Here is a 21523-nt window from a genome sequence, read left to right on the forward strand (position 1 = left end):
ATATTTTGAAATTTTTATGTTAAAAACTTTATTTATTCAATAAATAATTAAATTAATTTTTGTTAAATATTGACCGACATAAATGTGTCAATATCAAATACAATAATTGTTTATTTTGAGAGAGTAATCGAAAAGTGATGTATAGATTGTTGTATGATTTAAAATATTTAAGTTGCATCATTATCATCAGCTTTAGCTTTTGACCTAATGATAATTGTTTGATCTTAACATATCACACTGACCATGTAAGACAATAATCTCCATCGAAATTCCCGTTGAACTATGATAATTAGGATTTCAACAACAAGATTCCATATTGGTATTTTGTTTGACAAATATGAAAATTCATATTTTATTATCGTGTGTATTGAAAAAAAGTCGAATCGAAAAAATTCTAATCTTGTGTTAGGACCTACGGGCGTCTCCCAAAAGATAACGGAGACATGCAAAGGTTTTCCGGGCCGGACAAAGATTGACCCCTGAGTGCAAAAGACCTTATGCGTATGATATATATCCTAAGAAATTCAAGATATTCCCACCGAATTAAGGAGGGCAACCCATTTGTTTTCAGGATATAATATAGTTGGGATCATATTAGAGTTTAGAAGGAGTATATTTAAAAAATTTCTAAAGATTAAATTGTTCTTAACAGTTTTTAGATTGTTAAGAGATATTCTTGAACAACTAGCTTAGTTGGACCAGTGAGTGATAATTGAATAAAAGCGGAAACAGTCTTGCTTAAATAGTGACAAAGCATATATAATGCAACTAACAGTTAACAAGAAATGACTACTTGAAGATAAATATTCATATGTTACTTTTTCTTTCACTTAAAAAGAATTTCACTAAAATATTTTGATTGATACAATTATTTGTAACAACATATTTCATGTGAGACTTATCAATGCCTGAGTTGAAACTCTTAGTATTCACTACAACAAATTTTGAATGTTTAAAAACATTTGGTTCACCAGAAAACACAATGTAACTCAACGGTCAGCTTGAACGGCTAGAGTTGGTTGGGATATGACAAAGTGATACTTGAAAATCTGATACATTCTGATATGAGTGTACTAGTCGAGCAGCTTAAAGTATGATCTCTTAAGTGCACTCAGAATTTTTGAAAGAATGGAAATTTGAAATATATAAGCTTGTAATCGTGATTCAACTAAACTTGTTATTCAATTTGAAATATGATATATATATTTGAAAAGCTCTAATAGTCGATTTGCTTTTCAACGATCATATATACTATTATCCGATAAAATGTACATGTCGCTTTCAGTCATTGTATGTCATCAATGCTCATTTAATGTTCTTTGTGATTTTGCGAGTTTAAGCGCCTATCTTCTGAAAAAGCTGATAGGTTACAGACAAAATATGCAATTTTATGTCATCCAGAAGTTGGCAGGATACCATGTAATTTTTTGAAATGTTGTTGGAGTGCAGTTGGGGTTTAACGGTCGAAACACGTGTAATGCATTTAAGACTTGATCCGGTCTGATGACTGATGTTCTCTTGCAGCTAGAGTTCAGATAATCTACGACTTGAACTTGATATTCTGTCTGAACGGCTTGAGTTGATCCAGCAGTCTGAAAACCAAAAATTTCAATCGATAAACAACTAGATCATGAAACAGCTCGATACTGTTATTTGTCAATCACCAAATATTCTAACAAATATAATCAAATACGTCTCATCTTCAACGACAACAATATTTCGATAATCATTCAACACTCTATTCTTCGCTTTTCCAAGAAGGGTTTCGAGAAAATTAAACATTCCAAGCCCCCTCTTATCGCTTGTTTGTTGACAAAATATGGCTATGGGATAACTGGAGCACCAGCGCCGTGCCGCCACTGTTGCCTTGCCCAACCTCATTTTAATTATCAATAATTATCTTTGACAACAATAGTTTTTATTTTTAAAAAAAAACTCTTAATTTGATGACATAATCTCTCCTCCTCGAGGGATTAGAATCTATAATATATATATATTTTTTAAAAAATAGCTCAATCTATAATAATCATTTTGATTGTGGACAATGATGAATTATTTTCGGTACCTCAGTAAATTAAATCAAATTTTCGTCAAAATTGGACTAAGTAAATTAAATTCAAACAAAAATAAAAGAATAAAATAGTTAAATCAAAATATTTTTAAAAAATAATAAATGTTTCTAATGTTAATATAAACCATTCAAAATGTGATTAAATCAAAAGGACACCGACCGAAATAAATAATAAATGTGACGGAGTTGGCGGTTGGGACGTCTGGGTCGTTAGATCATCATAGAAAGGAACAAGCTATCTAAACATTAACATTTTATAGAAGGTATCGAACATTCTCGATATCACTTGAAATCTGACAAGTTAAAATATTTTAATGATATCTAATAAAATAATGATTAAAATAACCAGTAAACAAAATTATTAAAAAGAAAACTTAGTTTTCTATAAATTATATTTCAAGTCGACTATTCTATTTCGTACATTATCTTTTCTAACCAGATATTGTAAGATCGAGTTGAGTGACACATATACAACAACCGACATCATCCAGTTAGCATAGATAACGCCCGAACTAGTCTAACTGATATGAAATATGACCTGTAATAAATTGAGTTTTATTACACCTGTTTTGTCCAGTGGTCATTTTGATTACTAATATCTGATATATTATCAAAATATTTTATATCTCATTAGATTTCTAAGTGGTGCATGTGGTGATCATATAACTTTTATAAAAATAAAAATAAAATTTATAATATCTATTTAATTTTCATATAAGAGAAATGTATATTTTTTATATTTCACGAGGTTAGATTCACATAACTCATATTTTTCTTATGAGAACCACCAATCATTTTACTTTGCCATTATTATTATAAATATATTGAAAAAATTGTTATATATACTTATATAATAATTTATTATGTAAAATAAACATAATAATTTGTTTTTTTTTTAAAAAAAAAGAGGGTGGGCTTTGTGAGACGGGTTAACCTACCGATATTCATAGTAAAAAATAATACTCTTAACAAAAAAAAATAATATTTTTTCATGGATGACCCAACTAAGATATCTGTCTCACAAGATACTACATATGAAACCGTCTCATACAAGTTTTTGTTTTCAAAGTTTTATGAGAATTTTTTTTTTTTTTTGGTCTGAAGGCTCAAGTGTTAGCATTTAAATACGTGTTTTTCGTTGTATAAATAATCTGTATCATTATGAAATTTAATGTAGGTGACATAAAGTTATAAACATGTAGATATTTGTTGGTTTTTTCGTCTGTCTATTGTATTTATAATCTTATTTTATTGAGTAATGCAACTTTCATTTACGGATAATTTTTTTTTTTTGTGTTAAATCAATTGGTGTATTAAATTATTTATAATTTATATAAGATTTAAAAAATTTAGGAGTGAAATTTTTTATAATTAGTGATTTTTTTAGTATGCTTATTTTTGTTATTTTATTGTAATCTTAAAAAATTAGTATAGATTATCACAATTTTCTTATGATCATTATGATGATATTTTATCATCATTATTATTTATTAATGGGTTACTAGTAATATGAATAATTTAATAATCATCTTCTTGGAGGAAAGCACATGACCGTCCCTTCCGTCAATTCCCCACTTCAAAATCCCTTCCAGTCGCCATTCCAGATTCCAATTGCTGTTAGCCTCTAGCTGCCTTTCGTGGGTAAGTTGGAAGAAAGATTTTTGGGTATTAAGTGTACTGTATCGGTATTAGTGTTGATTGCCTTTTTATGTTCTCTTTTTTTTTTTCTTGTTTTTGTGTTCGTTTTCTTGATTTTTTGGTGCGCCGCTTTATTGCATTATGTTTCATGTTTTGATGATTTTCAGTTCCGATTCTGCTGGAACTGGAATCTTCACTCTTGTTTGTGCTGTTTGTGTTGTACCTTCTGGCTTCTAAGTATTGGTGAGTTAGTTTATTTGTATAGGATCTTTAAATCCCACGAGAGGAATTGCATTTTAGCTGAAGTAATTGTGCGTAGTTTGCTTTGGTGATATTTGTGTATGTTAACTGAATCTGTACATGGGACTTCAGATTATTTGGATTGGCTACAAGAAAACGTTGATTGCTTCTGTTTCAGTCTGTAATTTGAAGTGGTATTGGTTCAAGTAGGGTCAGTTGTGACTTATGGTGTGCCATATTTTTTTAAACCTCAGAGTTATACAAATTTTGCAGAAAGCATTCTATGTACCTATTTATCATGAGGTTAATCTAGGATTCAGTTCTATTGTAGAAGGACAGAGCCGGTTGATTAAGCAAATGGTCGTTTACTTGAACAATAAAAAGATGAATGCTTTTTAAAAAAACAAAATCACTTTCGGTAAAAGGTTTGGAATTTTATGCAACCACAATTATTTCATTGAGCTTCTGTAAATGAGGAACATGTATCCATTTTATGCAACCACAATTATTTCGTTATAAACTTGAAAATTTGACGTCAAATAATTTATAAGTCATCGGCCATTCAATCGAAATCTTTTTTTTTATTACTCTTTTGCCTGAATCGAAAGTTTTCTATAGGCTTCGTGCATATAGCATGACCTGACAGTTTCGATGTGCAAGACTCAAAGATCTTGGTAAAAGAAGCTGTCAATCATAGATCCTAAACCTTCTTGAAAAATCTTAACATGTTCTAGATAAGTCGGGAAGGAGGCAGAATGGCCTAAAACATCATGAACAAGTCGTAAAGGTTCTAGCTAAGTTTCTGCGGAAGGCTCTACAAAATTGTTAAGAAAACACGACGGTTCTAGGTTTATGCTAAAAGATCTAGAACATTATGTAGATGACTTGAGTATTCTAGATCAATGTAAAAAGATCTAAAATGTTGTGGACGAGGATGAGTCTAGAAACTTTTTTCTAGAAAGATGTCGAGAATGTAGATTAGAGAACGTAAATGTAGAGGGATTTAGAATACTTTATTGTATAGAATAGTGTAGAAAATTCTATACAATAAAAACATTTCATTATGGAGTGTTTCTCTTATCGTATAGCATTTGAGTGCTAGTTCTATAATATTTTTGAGGTGTTTTGTTCTCCTATATTAAGAGAGTGTGTGTTCTCTTTTAGAGATACATTGAGTTATTATACACCATAAAATATTATAGAAAAATTCTTTTCTTCTTGTCCATAGTTTTTACCCTAATAATTTTTAAAGATTTTTCACGTATATCTCTGTGTCCAATTTATTCTTTATTTTCATATTTATTATCTTAAATTATCGCACGTAAGACAAATAATTTTCTTAAGAAAATGATTGACCAGATTTAAAAAAAGTTATCCCCAAAATGAGCATGTGCTCTTCATAGTCCTAAGCATAGCTTAGGATTGCGACTTCGAGTGAGTTGTGTTGAATAGGGTAACCATTAGACCAGATAATTGAATGAATGTTATGGATGAAATTATATCACTACTGTTTCTCTGCAGCTGTAAAATCATTACAAAGTTTGCATTTAAGTACAATTTTAAATTATAGAAAGGTAATAACAAGGCTGAAACCACAACTTGGGAAAAAATTTGCTGCTCAAAACCTTGAACAATGCCACTCAAGTTTGATTGAAATGGCCTAAATTTTCCAGAAATTGCTGCCACTTTCATGGTTCAGATTGTGGAGCCAGCATAGAGCAAACGCCAAATTTCAATCATGTCCATGTTAGTCGACCAATCATCTCTCCAAGTTGTTGCTGATTAGTCGTGTCAAGATATCGACCCATGTATCAGGAACACCTGGTAGGCACCAATGCATGCAATCCTGGCCCCAGATAGCCACTGCATCCTTCTTCCCCAACCAAACTGCTGGATGGGCATCGGCTCTAAACTCGCTCATGTGAGTCAGATCAAGTATCCTGATACTTGTTCCTTTCAATGATGCCTCGATAAGGTGGTTCAATTGTCTAGCTTCTTTGTTAACTCCTCCATTACTGGGATCAAACCACAAGTCAAGCTGCTCATTTATCAGTATTCTTTAACTTGGTTTTATTTCAGGAAAATGGTGTGGCATTTTATATGATTTATGATATTTCTATGATACTCTTGATTTACACTTCACAATATCTAGAATGTTCTTTACGTTGACTCATTCATCTTTAACTTTGCTAAAATTTTGGATATACATGGCACACTGGGTTCCATAAGTGAGTCCCAAAACACCCCAAGTGAAAAAATAATGAGACAATAGGTCATAGGTGCCACTTGGCCCAGATCTGAATCAACAATCAAAAAGGAGGAAAGAAAACAGAGACCAGTTTTATTGCGTACCTGGCTTTGCTCGAGGGGCTTGTCAAACAAGCAACTACCGTTATGATTCCACTCGCCACCATAAAAGTGCCTCGGGGACTGCAGCCTCCAAAACTTGAGTGCCTTTTTGGGGAATGTTTTCTCAATGTGATCTACCATGTGTTCAAGAACGATGTTGAGGCCGTCCAACATTTTTAGAGGAGGATGTATTGGTTGGCCACCCTGAAAGAAAACCAGAGGAGTCTCTTTGGGAAATTTATCTTCGCCCCACCTATGAAAGCCACAAAAGACAACTCTTTAGTTCGTAATTTGTGACTCATTACTTTGTGAGAGTAAAAAAATGGGCTCTCTCAATCCTTTAAAGTGTCAATCAGATGCACCCCAGACACATAAAAAAAAAGGAAAGATTTTCTTATGAATCAGTGTATTTAAGTTGGAGTTGGGAACATGTAGTTCACAGCTGCGAATGAGTTTGAATATTCCTTTGAGAAAAATGAGTAAACATGTATCCTTAATATTCACAATATAGTTTCATTAAGATAAGAAGCTTCACAGGAATTTCGGTCTATAAAATTTTATTTACCAATTAAAAAGAAGGAAAATTCACACGAAGCTGATCATCTTCCAAGCTGAGAATAATACAAAGCACAAACACTAGAACTACTGAAATCAATCATGTATCTTCAAGAAAACAAGAGGGGATAAGCATAATGAGTTGCAAGTTGGCGTTGCAACTCGGGAAAAAAATAAAGTGTGCAGAAAAGTACAACACTGCATCTTTCTGCTAATTATATGATCAATGTCCCAACCCCCTGAACTTGAGATTTTCTCATTCAGAGCCCATCTAAGAGATGTGCAAGCAGCAAAGTAAATGAGCCAACAAGTGAATACCTTCCAAGACGTAACAAGGAAAATGGGATAATGTAGAATTACCAGTGGCCAGTATTGAAAACTAAAACATCGTAGAACTCAGCAATATTAGCCCAATCATCTGCTGGAACATCTACATCTACTCGGTACATCCCCTCCATTCCATCTTGACCAGACAACTCAGGCTGTTTAGTCTGCCACCTAGATGTAATCAGCAATGCTAGTGAGGCAGCCAGTTCATTTTCAGATGAAACGACATTTTACATAAAAACAAATAACAACAAACAATCTACCCAGGGGCCAGGATTTGTGGAAAATAAAAAACAGGGTAAAGCTTCTTCTACAAGAATCAGGTCACTTCAGATTGAAAATAAAATACTCTTGAAACAATTCTTTATTGATGAGCAACACTCGCTAAGGCTTATAAGTATCACAGAGATTGGGCGTGTGGCGTAAGGCATATGGCGAGGACGCGTTTTATTGAAGTGAAGCATCCTAAATATCGAACTATTGATATGCTACAATGTAAATATCTGAAGAATGTTTATTTACTTTCTCCAAGTTGATGTCACAATTAAAAGTGACCTTGAGCCTTTGGTGCACACGCCTTGAGCCCACGTCCTGTGGGCTTTTAATAACTATGCTTGAAAGACTAAATTAATGAAAATAAACTCCAACAACAATGGAACACCTAGGTTGAACATGGTTCACAAAGTTGGAAGATACCGAATAAGTTAGAATAATCCTGATAAAATATCATCGTCAAATCAAACGACACCATGGTAGGAATCAATTAGCTATAAATAGTGAAATGGACATACATTCAGATCATTCCTACATAGCTATTCAGACAGGTAAAAGCTTGCATTTCTACAAAAAATTGGTCTCACCAATAATTTGAACAATGCTACTTACTCATATTTAGCCAGCAAAACTGCACGGTGATACGCAACGGTCACGTTAAATTTTGGAAAATAAGCTCCTCTCCAGGCACCCTTTCTCTTCCACTTAGTAGCACCATCATCAGCAACTCTCAATATACACAAAAACGCCGCCAGAAAGTTCTCATTCAAGGAATCACCCACGAACCCAATGTTCCTGTTCCTCATCAGATTCAAGAACCCAATCGGGTCGACAACGTTCAATTCACAATCCTCCGGAACCCATTTCCACGAATTGATCCGACCCATTTTTTCCCTCTGATTCTTGATGCAATTCCAAGCGTTTCTGTGGAAAGGACAGGTGGCATCGTAAATGGGTCGGCGAGTCGGATCGAAAACCCATTTTCCCTTGAAGAGATTGCACGGGGATGGAGGTGAGAGAGGTATTTCGGGGTGGGGAGATTTGGGTTTCGGGGTGGGGTAGAGTGGTAGGAGGGCGGAGTAGAGGAATATGAGTATACAGGTGGGAAGGAATAGCCACGGGATAAGGTATGGGATTAACTTAGACGCCATTAGCATTCACAAGATTGAAAGCATCCATCGAAGCTGAACACAGACCATTGTTGTCCTGGTTTGATAGAAACCACTGCCAGGTTAAAATTGCACTTTGAACCTCGATAAAATGAGAAAGGTTCAACATAGTACTTGCATTTCAAAAACATTCGTTTCAAAATGTTAAAAATTTTAGGAACATGTCCAATCAAGCGCTATTTTAGCGAAGCCCTTGGTTTCTTAGTAAATATTTGTGTGAGACGGATGTTTTATTTGAGTCATTTATAAAAAATATTATTTTTTTATGCTAAAAATATTACTTTTTATTGTGAATATTGGTAGAGTTGATTCGTCTAACAGATAAAGATTCGTGAGACCGTCTCACAAGAGGTCTACTCGTTGTTGTATGCATTAGGTTGGTACAAAGATGCATTGTAGCAAAGTTATCCTAATGATTTATTTTTTAAAAAAATTAATTAATTATAATATATTTTAAGTTTTATTATTATTAATTTAACTATAATATTTTGAAAGTTTTATGTTAAAAACTTTATTTATTCAATAAATAATTAAATTATTTTTTGTTAAATATTGACCAATATAAATGTGTCGCTGTCATGTTGTAATACAATAATTGTTCATTTTGAGAGAGTAATCGAAAAGTGATGTATTGACTGTTGTACGATTTAAAAAATTTAAGTTGCATCATTATCATCAGCTTTAGCTTTTGACCTAATGATAATTGTTTGATCCTAACTTATCACACTGACCACGTAAGACAGTACTCTCCATCGAAATTCTCGTTGAACTATGATAATTAGGATTTCAACAACAAGATTCCAGATTGGTATTTTGTTTGACAAATATGAGAATTCATATTTTATTATCGCGTGTATTGAAAAAAAGTTGAATCGGAAAAATTCTAATCTTGTTTTAGGACCTATGGGCGTCTCCCAAAAGATAACGGAGACATGCAAAGGTTTTCCGGGCCGGACAGAGATTGGCCTATGAGTGCAAAAGACCTTATGTGTATGATAAATATCCCAAGAAATTCAAGATATTCCCATCGAATTAAGGAGGGCAACCCATTTGTTTTCATGATATAATATAGTTGGGATCAGATTAGAGATTAGAAGGAGTGCATTTAAAATTTTTCTAAAGATTAAATTGTTCTTAACATTTTTTAGGTGGTTAAGAGATATTCTTGAACAACTAGCTTAGTTGGACCAGTGAATTATAATTGAATAAAAGCGGAAACAATCTTGTTTAATTAGTGATAAAGCATATATAATGCAACTAACAGTTAACAAGAAACGACTATACGAACAGATAGTAAAATATGTGTAATATAAACAGACAAGTATTTTATGTATGTTTGAAGATAAATACTCATATGTTACTTTTTCTTCCACTTAGGAAGAATTTCACTGAAATACTTTGATTGATACAACTAATTGTAACAGCCTACTTCATGTAGGACTTATCAATATCCGAGTTGAAACTCTTAGTATTCACAACAACAAATTTTGAATGTTTAAAAACATTTGATGCACCATAAAACACAATGTAACTCAACGGTCAGCTTGAACGGCTAGAGTTGGTTGGGATATGACAAAGTGATACTTGAAGATCTGATACATTCTGATATGAGTGTACTAGTCGAGCAACTTGAAGTATGATCTCTTAAGTGTACTCAGAATTTTTGAAAGAATTGAAATTTGAAATATGTAAACTTGTAATCGTGATTCAACTAAACTTGTTATTCACTTTGAAATCTGATATATATAGTTGAAAAGCTCTTATAGTCGGATTTGCTTTTCAACGATCATATATACTATTATCCGATAAAATGTACACGTCGTTTTCAGTCATCGTACGTCATTAATGCTCATTTAATGTTCCTTGTGATTTTGCGAGTCTAAGCTCCTAGCTTCAGAAAAAGCTGATAGGTTACAGACAAATATGCAACTTTCTGTCATCCCAGAGTTGGCAGGATACCGTGTAATTATTTGAAATGTGGTTGGAGTGCAGTTGGAGTTTAACGGTTGAAACATGTGTAATGCATTCAAGACTTGATCTGGTCTGATGACAGATAATCTCTTGTAGCTAGAGTTCAGATAATCTACGACTTGAACTTGATATTCTGTCTGAACAACTTGAGTTGATCCAACAATCTGAAAACCAAAAATTACAATCGATAAACGAGTGGATCCTGAAACAGCTCGATACTGTTATTCGTCAATCACCAAATATTCTAACAAATATAATCAAATACGTCTCATCTTCAACGACAACAATATTTCGATAATCATTCAACACTCTATTCTTCGATTTTCCAATAAAAGTTTCGAGAAAAACATTCCAAGCACCCTCTTATCGCTTGTTTGTTGACCACATATGACTATGGGAAAACTGGAGCACCAGCGCAGTGCCGCTACTGTTGTCTTGCCCAACTTTTTAATCATCAATAATTATATTTGACAATAATAGTTTTTATTTTTTTAAAAAAACTCTTAATTTGATGATATGATCTCTCCTCCTCGAGGGATTAGAATCTAACAATAAATTTTTTTTTTAAAAAAAAATAGCTCACTCTATAATAATCATTTTGATTGTGGGCAATGATGAATTATTTTCGGTACTTTAGTAAATTAAATCAAATTTTCGTCAAAATGGGAGTAAATTAAATTCAAACAAAAATAAAAGAATAAAACAGTTAAATCAAAATATTTTTAAAAATAATAAATGTTTCTAATGTTAATATAAACCATTCAAAATGTGATTAAATCAAAAGGACACCGACCGAAATAAATAATAAATGCAACGGAGTTGGCGGTTGGGACGTCTGGGTCACTAGATCATCATAGAAAGGAACAAGCTATCTAAACATTAGCATTTTATAAAAAGTATACGAACATTCTAGATATCACTTGAAATCTGACAAGTTAAAATATTTTAATGATATATAATAAAAGAACGACTAAAATGACCGGTAAAAAAATTATTAGAAAGAAAACTTAATTTTTTATAAGTTATATTTCAAGTCGGATATACTAATTCGTACGTTATCTTTTTTAACCGGATGTTGTAAGATCGAGCTGGATGACACAAATACAACAACCGACAGCATCCAGTTAGCATAGATAACGTCCGAACTAGTCTAATTGATATGAAATATAACTTGTAGTAAATTGAGTTTTATTACAACTGTTTTGTCCACTGGTCATTTTGATCACTAATATCTGATATATTATCAAAATATTTTATATCTCGCCAGATTTCTAAGTGGTGCATGTGGTGATCATATAACTTTTATAAAAGTAAAATAAAATTTATAATATCTATTTAATTTTTTTATATTTCACGAGGTTAGATTCACATAACTCATATTTTTCTTATAAGAACCACCAATCATTTTACTTTGCCATTATTATTATAAATATATTGAAAAAATTGTTATATATACTTATATAATAATTTATTATGTAAAATAAACATAATAATTTGTTTTTTTTTAAAAAAAAGAGGGCGGACTTTCAAAGTTGAGTATGGCTTTTGTGAGACAGTATCACGAATATTTATTTGTGAGACAGATTAATCCTACCGATATTCACAATAAAAAGTAATATTCTTAACATAAAAAATAATATTTTTTATGGATGACCCAAATAAGAGATCAGTCTCACAAAATACTACACGTGAGACCGTCTCACACAAGTTTTTGTTTTCAAAGTTTTATGAGAATATATTTTTTTTCTTTTTATTTTTTTGTTGTGAAGGCTCAAGTGTTAGAATTAAAATACGTGTTTTTCATTGTATAAATAATCTATATCATCATGAAATTTAATGTAGGTGACATAAAGTCATAAACATGTAGATATTTGTTGGTTTTTTCGTTTGAGTTTGTCTACTGTATTTATAATCTTATTTTATTGAGTAATGCAACTTTCATTTACGGATAAAAAATAAATTATTTTTTGTGTTAAATCAATTAGTGTATTAAATTATTTATAATTTATATAAGATTTAAAAATTTTAGGAGTGAATTTTTTATGACAAAAACTTGTGTGAGACGGTCTCATTGATCACATTTGTGAGACGGATCTCTTATTTGGGTCACTCATGAAAAAGTATTATTTTTTTATTCTAATAGTATTACTTTTTATTGTGAATATGGGTAGGGTTGACCCGAGACGGTCTCACGTGAGACAGTCTCAAATGAGACTCACTCATTTTTTATAATTAGTGATTTTTTTAGTATGCTTATTTTTTTAATTTTATTGTAATCTTAAAAAATTAGATAGATTATCACCATTTTCTTATGATCATTATGATGATATTTATCATCATTATTATTTATTAATTTACTAATAATATGAATAATTTAATAATCATCTTCTTGGAGGAAAGCACATGACCATCCCTTCCGTCAATTCCCCACTTCAAAATCCCTTCCACTCGCCATTCCAGATTCCAATTGCTGTTAGCCTCTAGCTGCCTTTCGTGGGTAAGTTGGAAGAAAGATTTTTGGGTATTAAGTGTACTGTATCGGTATTAGTGTTGATTGCCTTTTTATGTTCTCGTTGCTTTTTTTTTTCTTGTTTTTATGTTCGTTTTCTTGATTTTTTGGTGTGCCGCTTTATTGCATTATGTTTCATGTTTTGATGATTTTGAGTTCCGATTCTGCTGGAACTGGAATGGAATCTTCACTCTTGTTTGTGGTGTACCTTCTGGCTTCTAGTATTGGTGAGTTAGTTTATTTGTATAGGATCTTTAAATCCCACGAGAGGAATTGCATTTTAGCTGAAGTAATTGTGCGTAGTTTGCTTTGGTGATATTTGTGTATGTTAACTGAATCTGTACATGGGACTTCAGATTATTTGGATTGGCTACAAGAAAACGTTGATTGCTTCTGTTTCAGTCTGTAATTTGAAGTGGTATTGGTCCAAGTAGGGTCAGTTGTGACTTATGGTGTGCCAGATTTTAATAAACCTCAGAGTTATACAAATTTTGCAGAAAGCATTCTATGTACCTATTTATCATGAGGTTAATCTAGGATTCAGTTCTATTGTAGAAGGACAGAGCCGGTTGATTAAGCAAATGGTCGTTTACTTGAACAATAAAAAGATGGATGCTTTTTAAAAAAACAAAATCACTTTCGGTAAAAGGTTTGGAATTTGATGCAACCACAATCTTAAGCTGATTTTCCTATTAATTATTTCATTGAGCTTCTGTAAATGAGGAACATGTATCCATTCCTCATGTATTCATTGTGTGGAATTTTGGGTTCTTTCTTTTTTAATGATCTACCTGTCTGCTATATCGCATTAGATGTTGCTCACACAAGACATTTTCAATACCTTTCATTTGGTCCAATTGCAGTGATGGATAGTAGTTGCTGTCCCAGCTTGTTTCCACTGCACCGCTGCAAAACTATCCATCTGGTCGGTATCAAATGCACTTTGAACATTTTTTGCTGCATTAGTAGAAGATCTGTAAATGTTGCATCTTTGGTTTGAAGGACGCTCGGACATTTTCTTCTCTCTTGGATTTTACTCAAAATTTCGAGATTGTGTGGTCTTATTAAACAATATATTTAGGTTAGGCATGCTCAAGGAATCCACAATGTTGAAGGAGATAAGAACTATAAAGTTTACATGTCACCAGAATATTTTGACGCACATCTTACTCAGCTGGGCTGGCGGCAGGTTGGAAAAGTGCCAGTTGTTAAATTACAATTGCTTGACTCTTTACTTGGAATAAATAATGTCGATCCTCTGATATTTGATGGCTTTTAGCTTTCATATCAGGTTGACAATCTGCGTAAACATGTTCATGCAAGTGGGCTTATCAAGAAAATTGATTTGGTTGTTACTTCTCCTTTGCTAAGGTGACATTTCTGAAATGGGAAAGTGCATTTGTACCCTAAGCTGTAAAATACTGAGCAGATTCATTTTTATTGTTGAGAGATGCCACAATTGAAAGTTACACACTTAGCTTGTCATGTTAAGCCTCATACTTCGTAGTGCCTTGCAAGTGATTAATTTCACCAGATGCTTTGCAAATTTGGTATAACTTTACCATTGTGCTGCTTTACTCAGTTAAGAAAGATATTGACACGGTTCATTTTATTTTTCCAGTCCACTCGGTTGGATGCTTGTAAGGATGTAAACGAACCAAGCTGCTCACGAGCTATTCAGAGCTCGTCTCGGTAAAATGCTCATTCGAGATCGTTCGTTAATCTTATCGAGTGAGCACGATTTTGAACTCGACAATTTTATCGAGCAAAACTGAGCTTAAGGATATTTTGCTCGTGAGCTCACTAGTTTGTTCGCGAGCTTGAGCTCGACTCGTTTATTGTTCGCTAACATGTTCGTTTATATGACTCGCAAGCTCCGAATAGCTCGTGAACGGCTTGGTTCATTTACTTACCTAAATTGATAGTTGAATAAAATATGATCCAAATCTTATAATGTCATTGGCACATTGATATATCTAGAAAAATTAATTAAATAATTATATATAATCAAGAGAATTCATAGAACAATGATATAACTTTATAGGTTTTGAGTAAGTAATCAAATAAATTGTAAAACCAAATCGTAGTATGATTTATGAACAACTGACAGTAAATTACTCGAAACTTATAAATTTGTTACAACTAAGATATTTTGTGATATAATATTTTGAATAGAGTATAATGAATTTATATTAATAAAAAAACTAAAATCTAAATTCTAGGATGTTATTCTATGACAATTAATTAAATAAATTTATATACTAAATTGATACATCATTTGACATTAGTAAAAATTTTAAGTTAATGATATCAAACTTATTATGATTAAAACTTAGAATTATTAACTCACTCTTGTTTAACAAGTTAAGTTCATTATGTAATGATTGGAATGAGCAAGAGTAGAATGAAGATAAGAAACGAATATTATGTTAACATAAATGAAATGAAATAACAATTCAATTTAAAGAATTAGAACTATATATGATGTTTTAGACTTTTAGTTAAATGAAATAAACTAAATGAAACTTGTTAATATATTAAAACTTAACTACTATGATATACTTATATTCTTATTTATAAATGAAATAGAAATTTAATTTAAAATATACAACAAGAATTAGAATCATATACGATAATGATTATTTTGGTAATTAAAATTTAAATTATCCAATAAAATAATCCAAGTACTAAAACAAAATGAAACAATTTATTCATTATATTTTAAATTTTCTTGAAACAAATATACGAAAGTAAGAATTAAACCAGGTAAGTTCATTATTCATATATAACCGCATAAACCAACCTAAATAAAAATAACAGTTTATGTTTTTGTAGTTATTAGGCTTGTCGTTTTGGTTATTTATGAAATAATTCTTTTATGTCTTAGTTTAGAATTAGTTTATAAACATATGTTCCATTGTATGCTCGAGCTCGTTTATATCTTTAACAAGCTTGAATCAAGCTCAAACTCGAGCTCAATTGAGTGCTTGACGAGCTCGAAAACGAGCCCGGTTAACGAGCCGAGCTCGAACCAGACTCATTAAACATGATAAACGAGTTATCAACGAACCGAGGTTGAGCTATCCGCGAGTTTAGTAACTTCAAAACAAGTCGAGCTCAAACCTTATAATAAAAGCTCGAAACGAGCTCGAGCCTATATATATCTTAAACTGGTCGAACTCGAGCCTGATACTGTTCGGCTCAGCTTGACTCGTTTACATCCCTAGATGTTTGTTGACACTAATCCACCTTTATCGAATCCTCTGTAGTAACTTGTTTTGAAGTGAGTTTTGGAAAGCCTCTTCCACTAGGTGCCTATTAACTCAAATGTCATCAATATATCTGATTGGAGTTTCAAGTAATCTGAATGCTCTCGTTCCTTCAAATATTTGTTTTCCCTGTGGGGGAAACTTTTTTAAATTGAGGTATATATGTTGGCTGTGAGATTATGTCAACTTTTTTCTACAGAAACACAATATATTTACAGAAACTTAACGAAAATTAACTATGGATGTATATGGTACTTTGAACATGGTTTTTTGGTTTTAAAATGCTTTTAAATTGGATTTTTAAAAAAAATTCAGAAAAAAGAACTCCTCTAACATTGCAGCAAACTATATTGCTAAATACTATAGCTACGAAGAAAGTTGGATCGATGTTATATTTTGACTAACTGATACATTGTCAATAATGAGAACAAAAAATAAACTTATTTTTATGCAATCTTCTCATTGTCCGGCATGCAAAAGTGAGAATTATAGCTTTCCTGATGCTTGCAAGAGTAAAGAGTTCATAATATTACACTCCCGGTTTTGAGATGATTGCAGGACTATTCAAACGGCTGTTGGGGTATTTGGTGGCGATGGCTACTCTGATAGGATGGATATTGTACCACTGATGGTGGCAAATGCAGGAAACAGTGACCGGGATGCAATTTCAAGTCTTGATTGCCCACCTATTGTTGCTGCCGAACTTTGTCGAGAGCATCTGGTATATCCGACATAGAAAGTCATTTTTCTTTGGTTTTTATCACTATTGTAGCTCCAATTTTTTGTTCTCTGCTCTTTTCTACTCTTTTCTATTGTTTCCCAAGATGCCAAAGAGATATCTCATTTTCCTAATTACGACATCTAGGAGAGTAACGGGGGGAATTCATTAATGTTTTAACTTTTATGCCATATGAAAATTGGAAAAAGTGAGCTCTTAAAATTTCACCAAAAAATTATATGGTTCGACTCTACGGGGCATCCCAATTTGAGTTGAGGGCATATACATGGTTTGTGATATATGACATGGTTACAAAGAATTATGGGGTCAAATCTTTGTGCTTGTTCTGTTGATCTGTGGGATGATCTTCCTTTCCTCAAAAAATCTATTTTCAGGGCGTTCATCCTTGTGACAAAAGGAGAAGTGTTAGTGAATATCAATATCTTTTTCCAGCAGTTGATTTCTCACTGGTAAGTCATGCAACTGCTGTTGTATATTTGCATATAGACATGCATGAGATGAATGGGCTACTTAATCTGATCTAAGATTAAAAGAACTTTCTCCTGGCAGATGGAGAGCGACGAAGATATTTTATGGAAGGCTGATGTCAGAGAGACAAAGGAAGAAGTTGCAGCCAGAGGAATGACCTTCATGAAATGGTGACTGACTTCTTATCTTGTTGTATGAAATCAGACCCTTTGGTTAATTTATAATTCGTTCTCCAATATTTGTCTTGATTTTAATCGTCATATATAGGTTATTTACTAGGAAAGAAAAGGAAATAGCTGTGGTTTCCCACAGTGGATTTTTGTTTCATACACTGACTGCCTTTGGCAATGAATGCCACCCTCTGGTGAAGAAAGAAATTTCGTCACAGTAAGTTCTGATAAAAACATCGTTTTACTCTCTGGTTAGATCAATGAGTTACATGCCAATCTGTTTCTGTAAGATTTCTAGCTAGTCTTCGGGCTGTTCGCTAATGTTGAGAGACTATTTAGATGCTATGTTTTGCCTAGCTCAAATAAGACCCTAAACGAAGTTTCTAAATATGCGTATTTGGGAACGTGTGGGACATTTAAACGTGGTTAATATTTGTTCGGGGAAAAAACCGTTGCAAGTATAGTTTTTGCAACAGTGACTTTGGTTGTCATAGTTCTACCTTTGGGATAGAAGCAACTTCTCTTTACAAAGAATAGATATGATAATCTGTCTGCACAGAAATCAAAATTGCTTACATAACTAATCTTGTTAATTACGCGTAACTGCAGTTTTGCAAATTGCGAGCTTCGTTCGATGACCATTGTGGACAAAGGGTAAACCCCATCATAACCTAATAATCTCCTTGTGGTTTTTATTTTTTCTCCATATTCCAGTATTGAAATGGTTTCGTAAAGTGCAGGATGATAGGATCAGATCCCCCTACGGCTAATTACCCTGGCAAGATCCCTTCAGGCCCCGACCTGCCAAGCGAGGCTGCTGATGAAAAGGATGAAAAGAAAGACACATCAAACTCATTGCACCAATCATGAAAGTCTTGATTAAGTTTGGGGATGAGATCGAGCAGTACACTCACATTTAACAAGCCATTTCAAGAACCCTTTATGGTGACTATGATCGCAAGGTCTGTTGTCCATTGTTTGTTGCGTAGAATTTGGAAGACTGGCATTATTGTAAACATGATTTATTCTCCAACTTAACATACATTTGACATTACATCTATCTCCACGAGTATGGATTCAGTCAGACTCCGTTGCAGCATTGATATCTCTCTGCGTGTTTCAGCATGTACAGTAGATTTATCTACCTTTGAACTTGGATTCTGAGGGCTTGGTTTCTGCAGGCTGTTTAAATGAAAATAGGGATGTAAATGAACCGAACTATTCGCGAGCTTTTCGGATCTCGGCTCGTTAAAAAGCTCGTTCGTTAAGCTTATCGAGCCAAGCCCGAGCCTTATTTCGAGCCGAGCTTGAGATTAATGATGTTCGGCTCGTTAGCTCGTGAACATGTTCGATAATAGGTTCGTGAGCTCAAAATTGAGCTCGGCTCGTTTAGCTGGCTCGTGAGCTCGAGCTCGAGCTCGGCTCGTTTAAGTGGTTCACGAGCTCGGGCTCGAGCTCGGCTCGTTTAGGTAGATCGTGAGCTCGAATTTGAGATAATTAATGAGTTATAATATTAAAATAATTATGTATGATAGATAATAATAAATTAAAAATTAAAAATTATATTAAAAATGTGAATGTTATGGCAATAATGGCATATTCCCGTAACCTCATCCTCATCTATTCCAAATCTCAAACCCTATTCGGCTATTCCCGTAACCTCACCTATTCCCCTCGAATCCGTGCCTCCCGACCTCCGCCCGCCGTCGTCGAGGGTCTCCGGTCGTAGCCCAGGTCCGGTCGACCATTATCGAAGCAGAAATCGGTAGATTTGAGCGTGTATAGGTAGCGAGACCCCTTTCCCGTCCATCTCTAAACCGCGTACGATTTCCGACGATTCTCCGTTCTTCCGCCGGCGCCGAGGGCTGAAAATCCTTGTACCGTCTGGGTCGACTTTGATTGAGGCGTGAATCGAGAGTTTGGAAATCGTATAGGTCGCGAACCCTATCTCTGATTCTGGTTTGGTTTCATCTCCAAATACAGTGGACAGAACAATTAGAGACAAAAGTTCAAAAGTTTCAGCCTCTCAGGTGTGTTTGAATATTACTGTTACGACAATGAATTTAGTCTACTTAAGAAACTCATATTTGTTGGATTGTTAATGCAATGATATAAATATATGTTAATGCAATGATATAAATTAATTCTAGCGTATGCACTCTCACTCCGTAGAAATTAATTCTAGCGTATGTAGAGAAAAAAGTTCAAAAGTTTCAATCTGTTATTGCTGCTACGGCAATGAATCTAGCGTATATACTTTCACTCCTAATTAATTCTACATATGATTATACGTATATAATCTTATTATTTAAAAATATTATGGTTTGAAATTAATTATACTTTAAAGTAAATATATAAAAAAAATTAAAATATTTTAATATAATAAATTGAATATCAGACATCAAAGACAACCGACTAGATAGCTAATGTCGCCGCATAGAAGAAACCTTAGCATTGTGAGGTCCAAAAATACAAGGCCACGTACGTGATACATTATATAGTATCATATTATAATATGATATGGTCCAAAATTATATAGGCCCACGTAATTCATTATATTTATATATATATAATATTCATTTATTCAAAATTCTAAAGTGTATCTTACAGAAATTACAATGTTATAACACTATTAGAAAAATCGGATTTTATTTCGGCAGGCTTTACTTCGGCAATAATAAATTACGAAGTAATACATTACCAATAACTTCAGTAATACATTACCAATAACTTCACTATATTTTTTTTATTATATTTGACTTCGGCAGATCAATGTTGACGAAGTAAAAAAATAAGAAAAATAAGTTCATGCTGGAGTAATAAGATGAACCGCGCAGATTAACAAATGAAACTAAATTATACTGAACATTTAGCGACGGTTTGTTAGCGACAAACCGTCGCTGATTAAATCAGGGACGGTTTTTCAAACAATCCGTCGCTAATAGCGACGGTTTTTTCGCGCATATGCGCGCACACTTCAGCGCATATGCGCGAGTGCCTCTGTTCTCGCATCGTAGCTACTGGCCTCCTCGCGCATATGCGCGAGGTCTTCTGAGCAGAAACGAGCTTGTTTAACGAGCCTAACCCGAGCCAGGCTCATTAAACAAGATAAACGAGCCATTAACGAGCCGAGCCGAGCCCGAGCTTCATAACTTCCGAACGAGCTGAGCTTCAAACCAAAGGCTCGTAACGAGCCCGAGCCGAGCAAATAGTTTAACGAGCCGAGCCCGAGCCTGATACTGTTCGGCTCGGCTCGGCTCGGCTCGGCTCGGCTCGGCTCATTTACATTCCTAAATGAAAACAATTGATTTTTCTTGTCTAATTCATTTTCAGGAAAAAAAATGGTCAATATATTCATGTTTTTGCAATTCAGGCATCAATCTTTCAATTTTGTTAAATTTTAGTTTCAGTCAACTATCTTTAGTTTTTCTCCACAATTTTATTCATATTTAGTACATGGCGTTGAAGTGACGATGCGTATAGTCCATATAACACTTTCAAGATAAACCTGTCCCGTCTCATTGTCATCCCTAATTTTGACATTAAAATGACCATGATCTTAAAACACACACATTATTTACACGCATATGATGATAACGTCTTTACGTGGAAAATAAAACCAAACAAAATCATATATATTTTCTAATATAATCTCCAAAAACTACATTTCATTTTTATTTCTTCTAATATAATCTTTACTTTTAAATCAATTTTTCCGATATTTAGTCAATTTGCTAGCAAATTGCGGCATGATGAACGAGTCATGCCAAATTTG

The 21523-nt window shown here is 33.3% G+C and overlaps 2 protein-coding genes and 1 long non-coding RNA gene across 10 annotated transcripts; 1 reads left to right on the forward strand and 2 right to left on the reverse strand.

Annotated features, from left to right (window-relative positions):
- Positions 1 to 1284: 1284 nt before the first annotated feature.
- Positions 1285 to 8725, reverse strand: LOC140808652 (protein trichome birefringence-like 12). 3 transcript variants are annotated; one of them, XM_073165795.1, is made up of 4 exons: positions 8066 to 8725; positions 7214 to 7351; positions 6302 to 6551; positions 1285 to 1592 (listed from the first exon to the last, which is right to left on the reverse strand). In XM_073165795.1, exons 1-4 carry the CDS (start codon positions 8608 to 8610, stop codon positions 1389 to 1391), a joined length of 1137 nt encoding a protein of 378 aa, XP_073021896.1. In that variant the 5' UTR covers positions 8611 to 8725; the 3' UTR covers positions 1285 to 1388. The 3 variants fall into 3 exon arrangements, with proteins under 3 accessions (XP_073021896.1, XP_073021895.1, XP_073021897.1); XM_073165794.1 differs by lacking the exon at positions 1285 to 1592 and adding an exon at positions 5423 to 5987 and having other exon boundaries at positions 8066 to 8708; XM_073165796.1 differs by lacking the exon at positions 1285 to 1592 and adding an exon at positions 5695 to 5964 and having other exon boundaries at positions 8066 to 8710.
- On the forward strand, positions 3649 to 18802 carry LOC140808653 (phosphoglycerate mutase-like protein 1). Of its 6 annotated transcripts, none has more exons than XM_073165799.1 (10): positions 3649 to 3712; positions 13966 to 14027; positions 14184 to 14291; positions 14382 to 14473; positions 16930 to 17092; positions 17485 to 17559; positions 17660 to 17748; positions 17846 to 17965; positions 18358 to 18402; positions 18489 to 18802. In XM_073165799.1, the coding sequence occupies exons 2-10, from the start codon at positions 13968 to 13970 to the stop codon at positions 18616 to 18618; spliced, it is 882 nt and encodes a 293-aa protein (XP_073021900.1). In that variant the 5' UTR covers positions 3649 to 3712; positions 13966 to 13967; the 3' UTR covers positions 18619 to 18802. The 6 variants fall into 6 exon arrangements, with proteins under 6 accessions (XP_073021900.1, XP_073021899.1, XP_073021901.1 ...); XM_073165798.1 differs by lacking the exon at positions 3649 to 3712 and adding an exon at positions 12954 to 13090; XM_073165800.1 differs by lacking the exon at positions 3649 to 3712 and adding an exon at positions 12954 to 13090 and having other exon boundaries at positions 14394 to 14473.
- On the reverse strand, positions 18496 to 21132 carry LOC140808654 (uncharacterized). The gene is made up of 2 exons (XR_012112988.1): positions 21035 to 21132; positions 18496 to 18930 (listed from the first exon to the last, which is right to left on the reverse strand). It is a non-coding gene; the product is annotated as an uncharacterized lncRNA (long non-coding RNA).
- Positions 21133 to 21523: the final 391 nt, after the last annotated feature.

Source organism: Primulina eburnea, chromosome 13, assembly GCF_022965805.1.
Source record: "Primulina eburnea isolate SZY01 chromosome 13, ASM2296580v1, whole genome shotgun sequence".
Classification (NCBI taxonomy): domain Eukaryota; kingdom Viridiplantae; phylum Streptophyta; class Magnoliopsida; order Lamiales; family Gesneriaceae; genus Primulina; species Primulina eburnea.

Coding starts and splice junctions, on each gene's coding strand:
- LOC140808653 (XM_073165799.1), top strand. CDS start 13,968: ATGGATAGTAGTTGCTGTCCCAGCTTGTTTCCACTGCACCGCTGCAAA. Junction 14,474..16,929: donor GTTACTTCTCCTTTGCTAAG/GTGACATTTCTG, acceptor AGATGATTGCAG/GACTATTCAAACGGCTGTTG. Junction 17,749..17,845: donor GGAATGACCTTCATGAAATG/GTGACTGACTTC, acceptor CGTCATATATAG/GTTATTTACTAGGAAAGAAA.
- LOC140808652 (XM_073165794.1), bottom strand. CDS start 8,610: ATGCTAATGGCGTCTAAGTTAATCCCATACCTTATCCCGTGGCTATTC. Junction 7,352..8,065: donor GTTTTGCTGGCTAAATATGA/GTAAGTAGCATT, acceptor GATTACATCTAG/GTGGCAGACTAAACAGCCTG. Junction 6,552..7,213: donor GTTTTCAATACTGGCCACTG/GTAATTCTACAT, acceptor TGGCTTTCATAG/GTGGGGCGAAGATAAATTTC.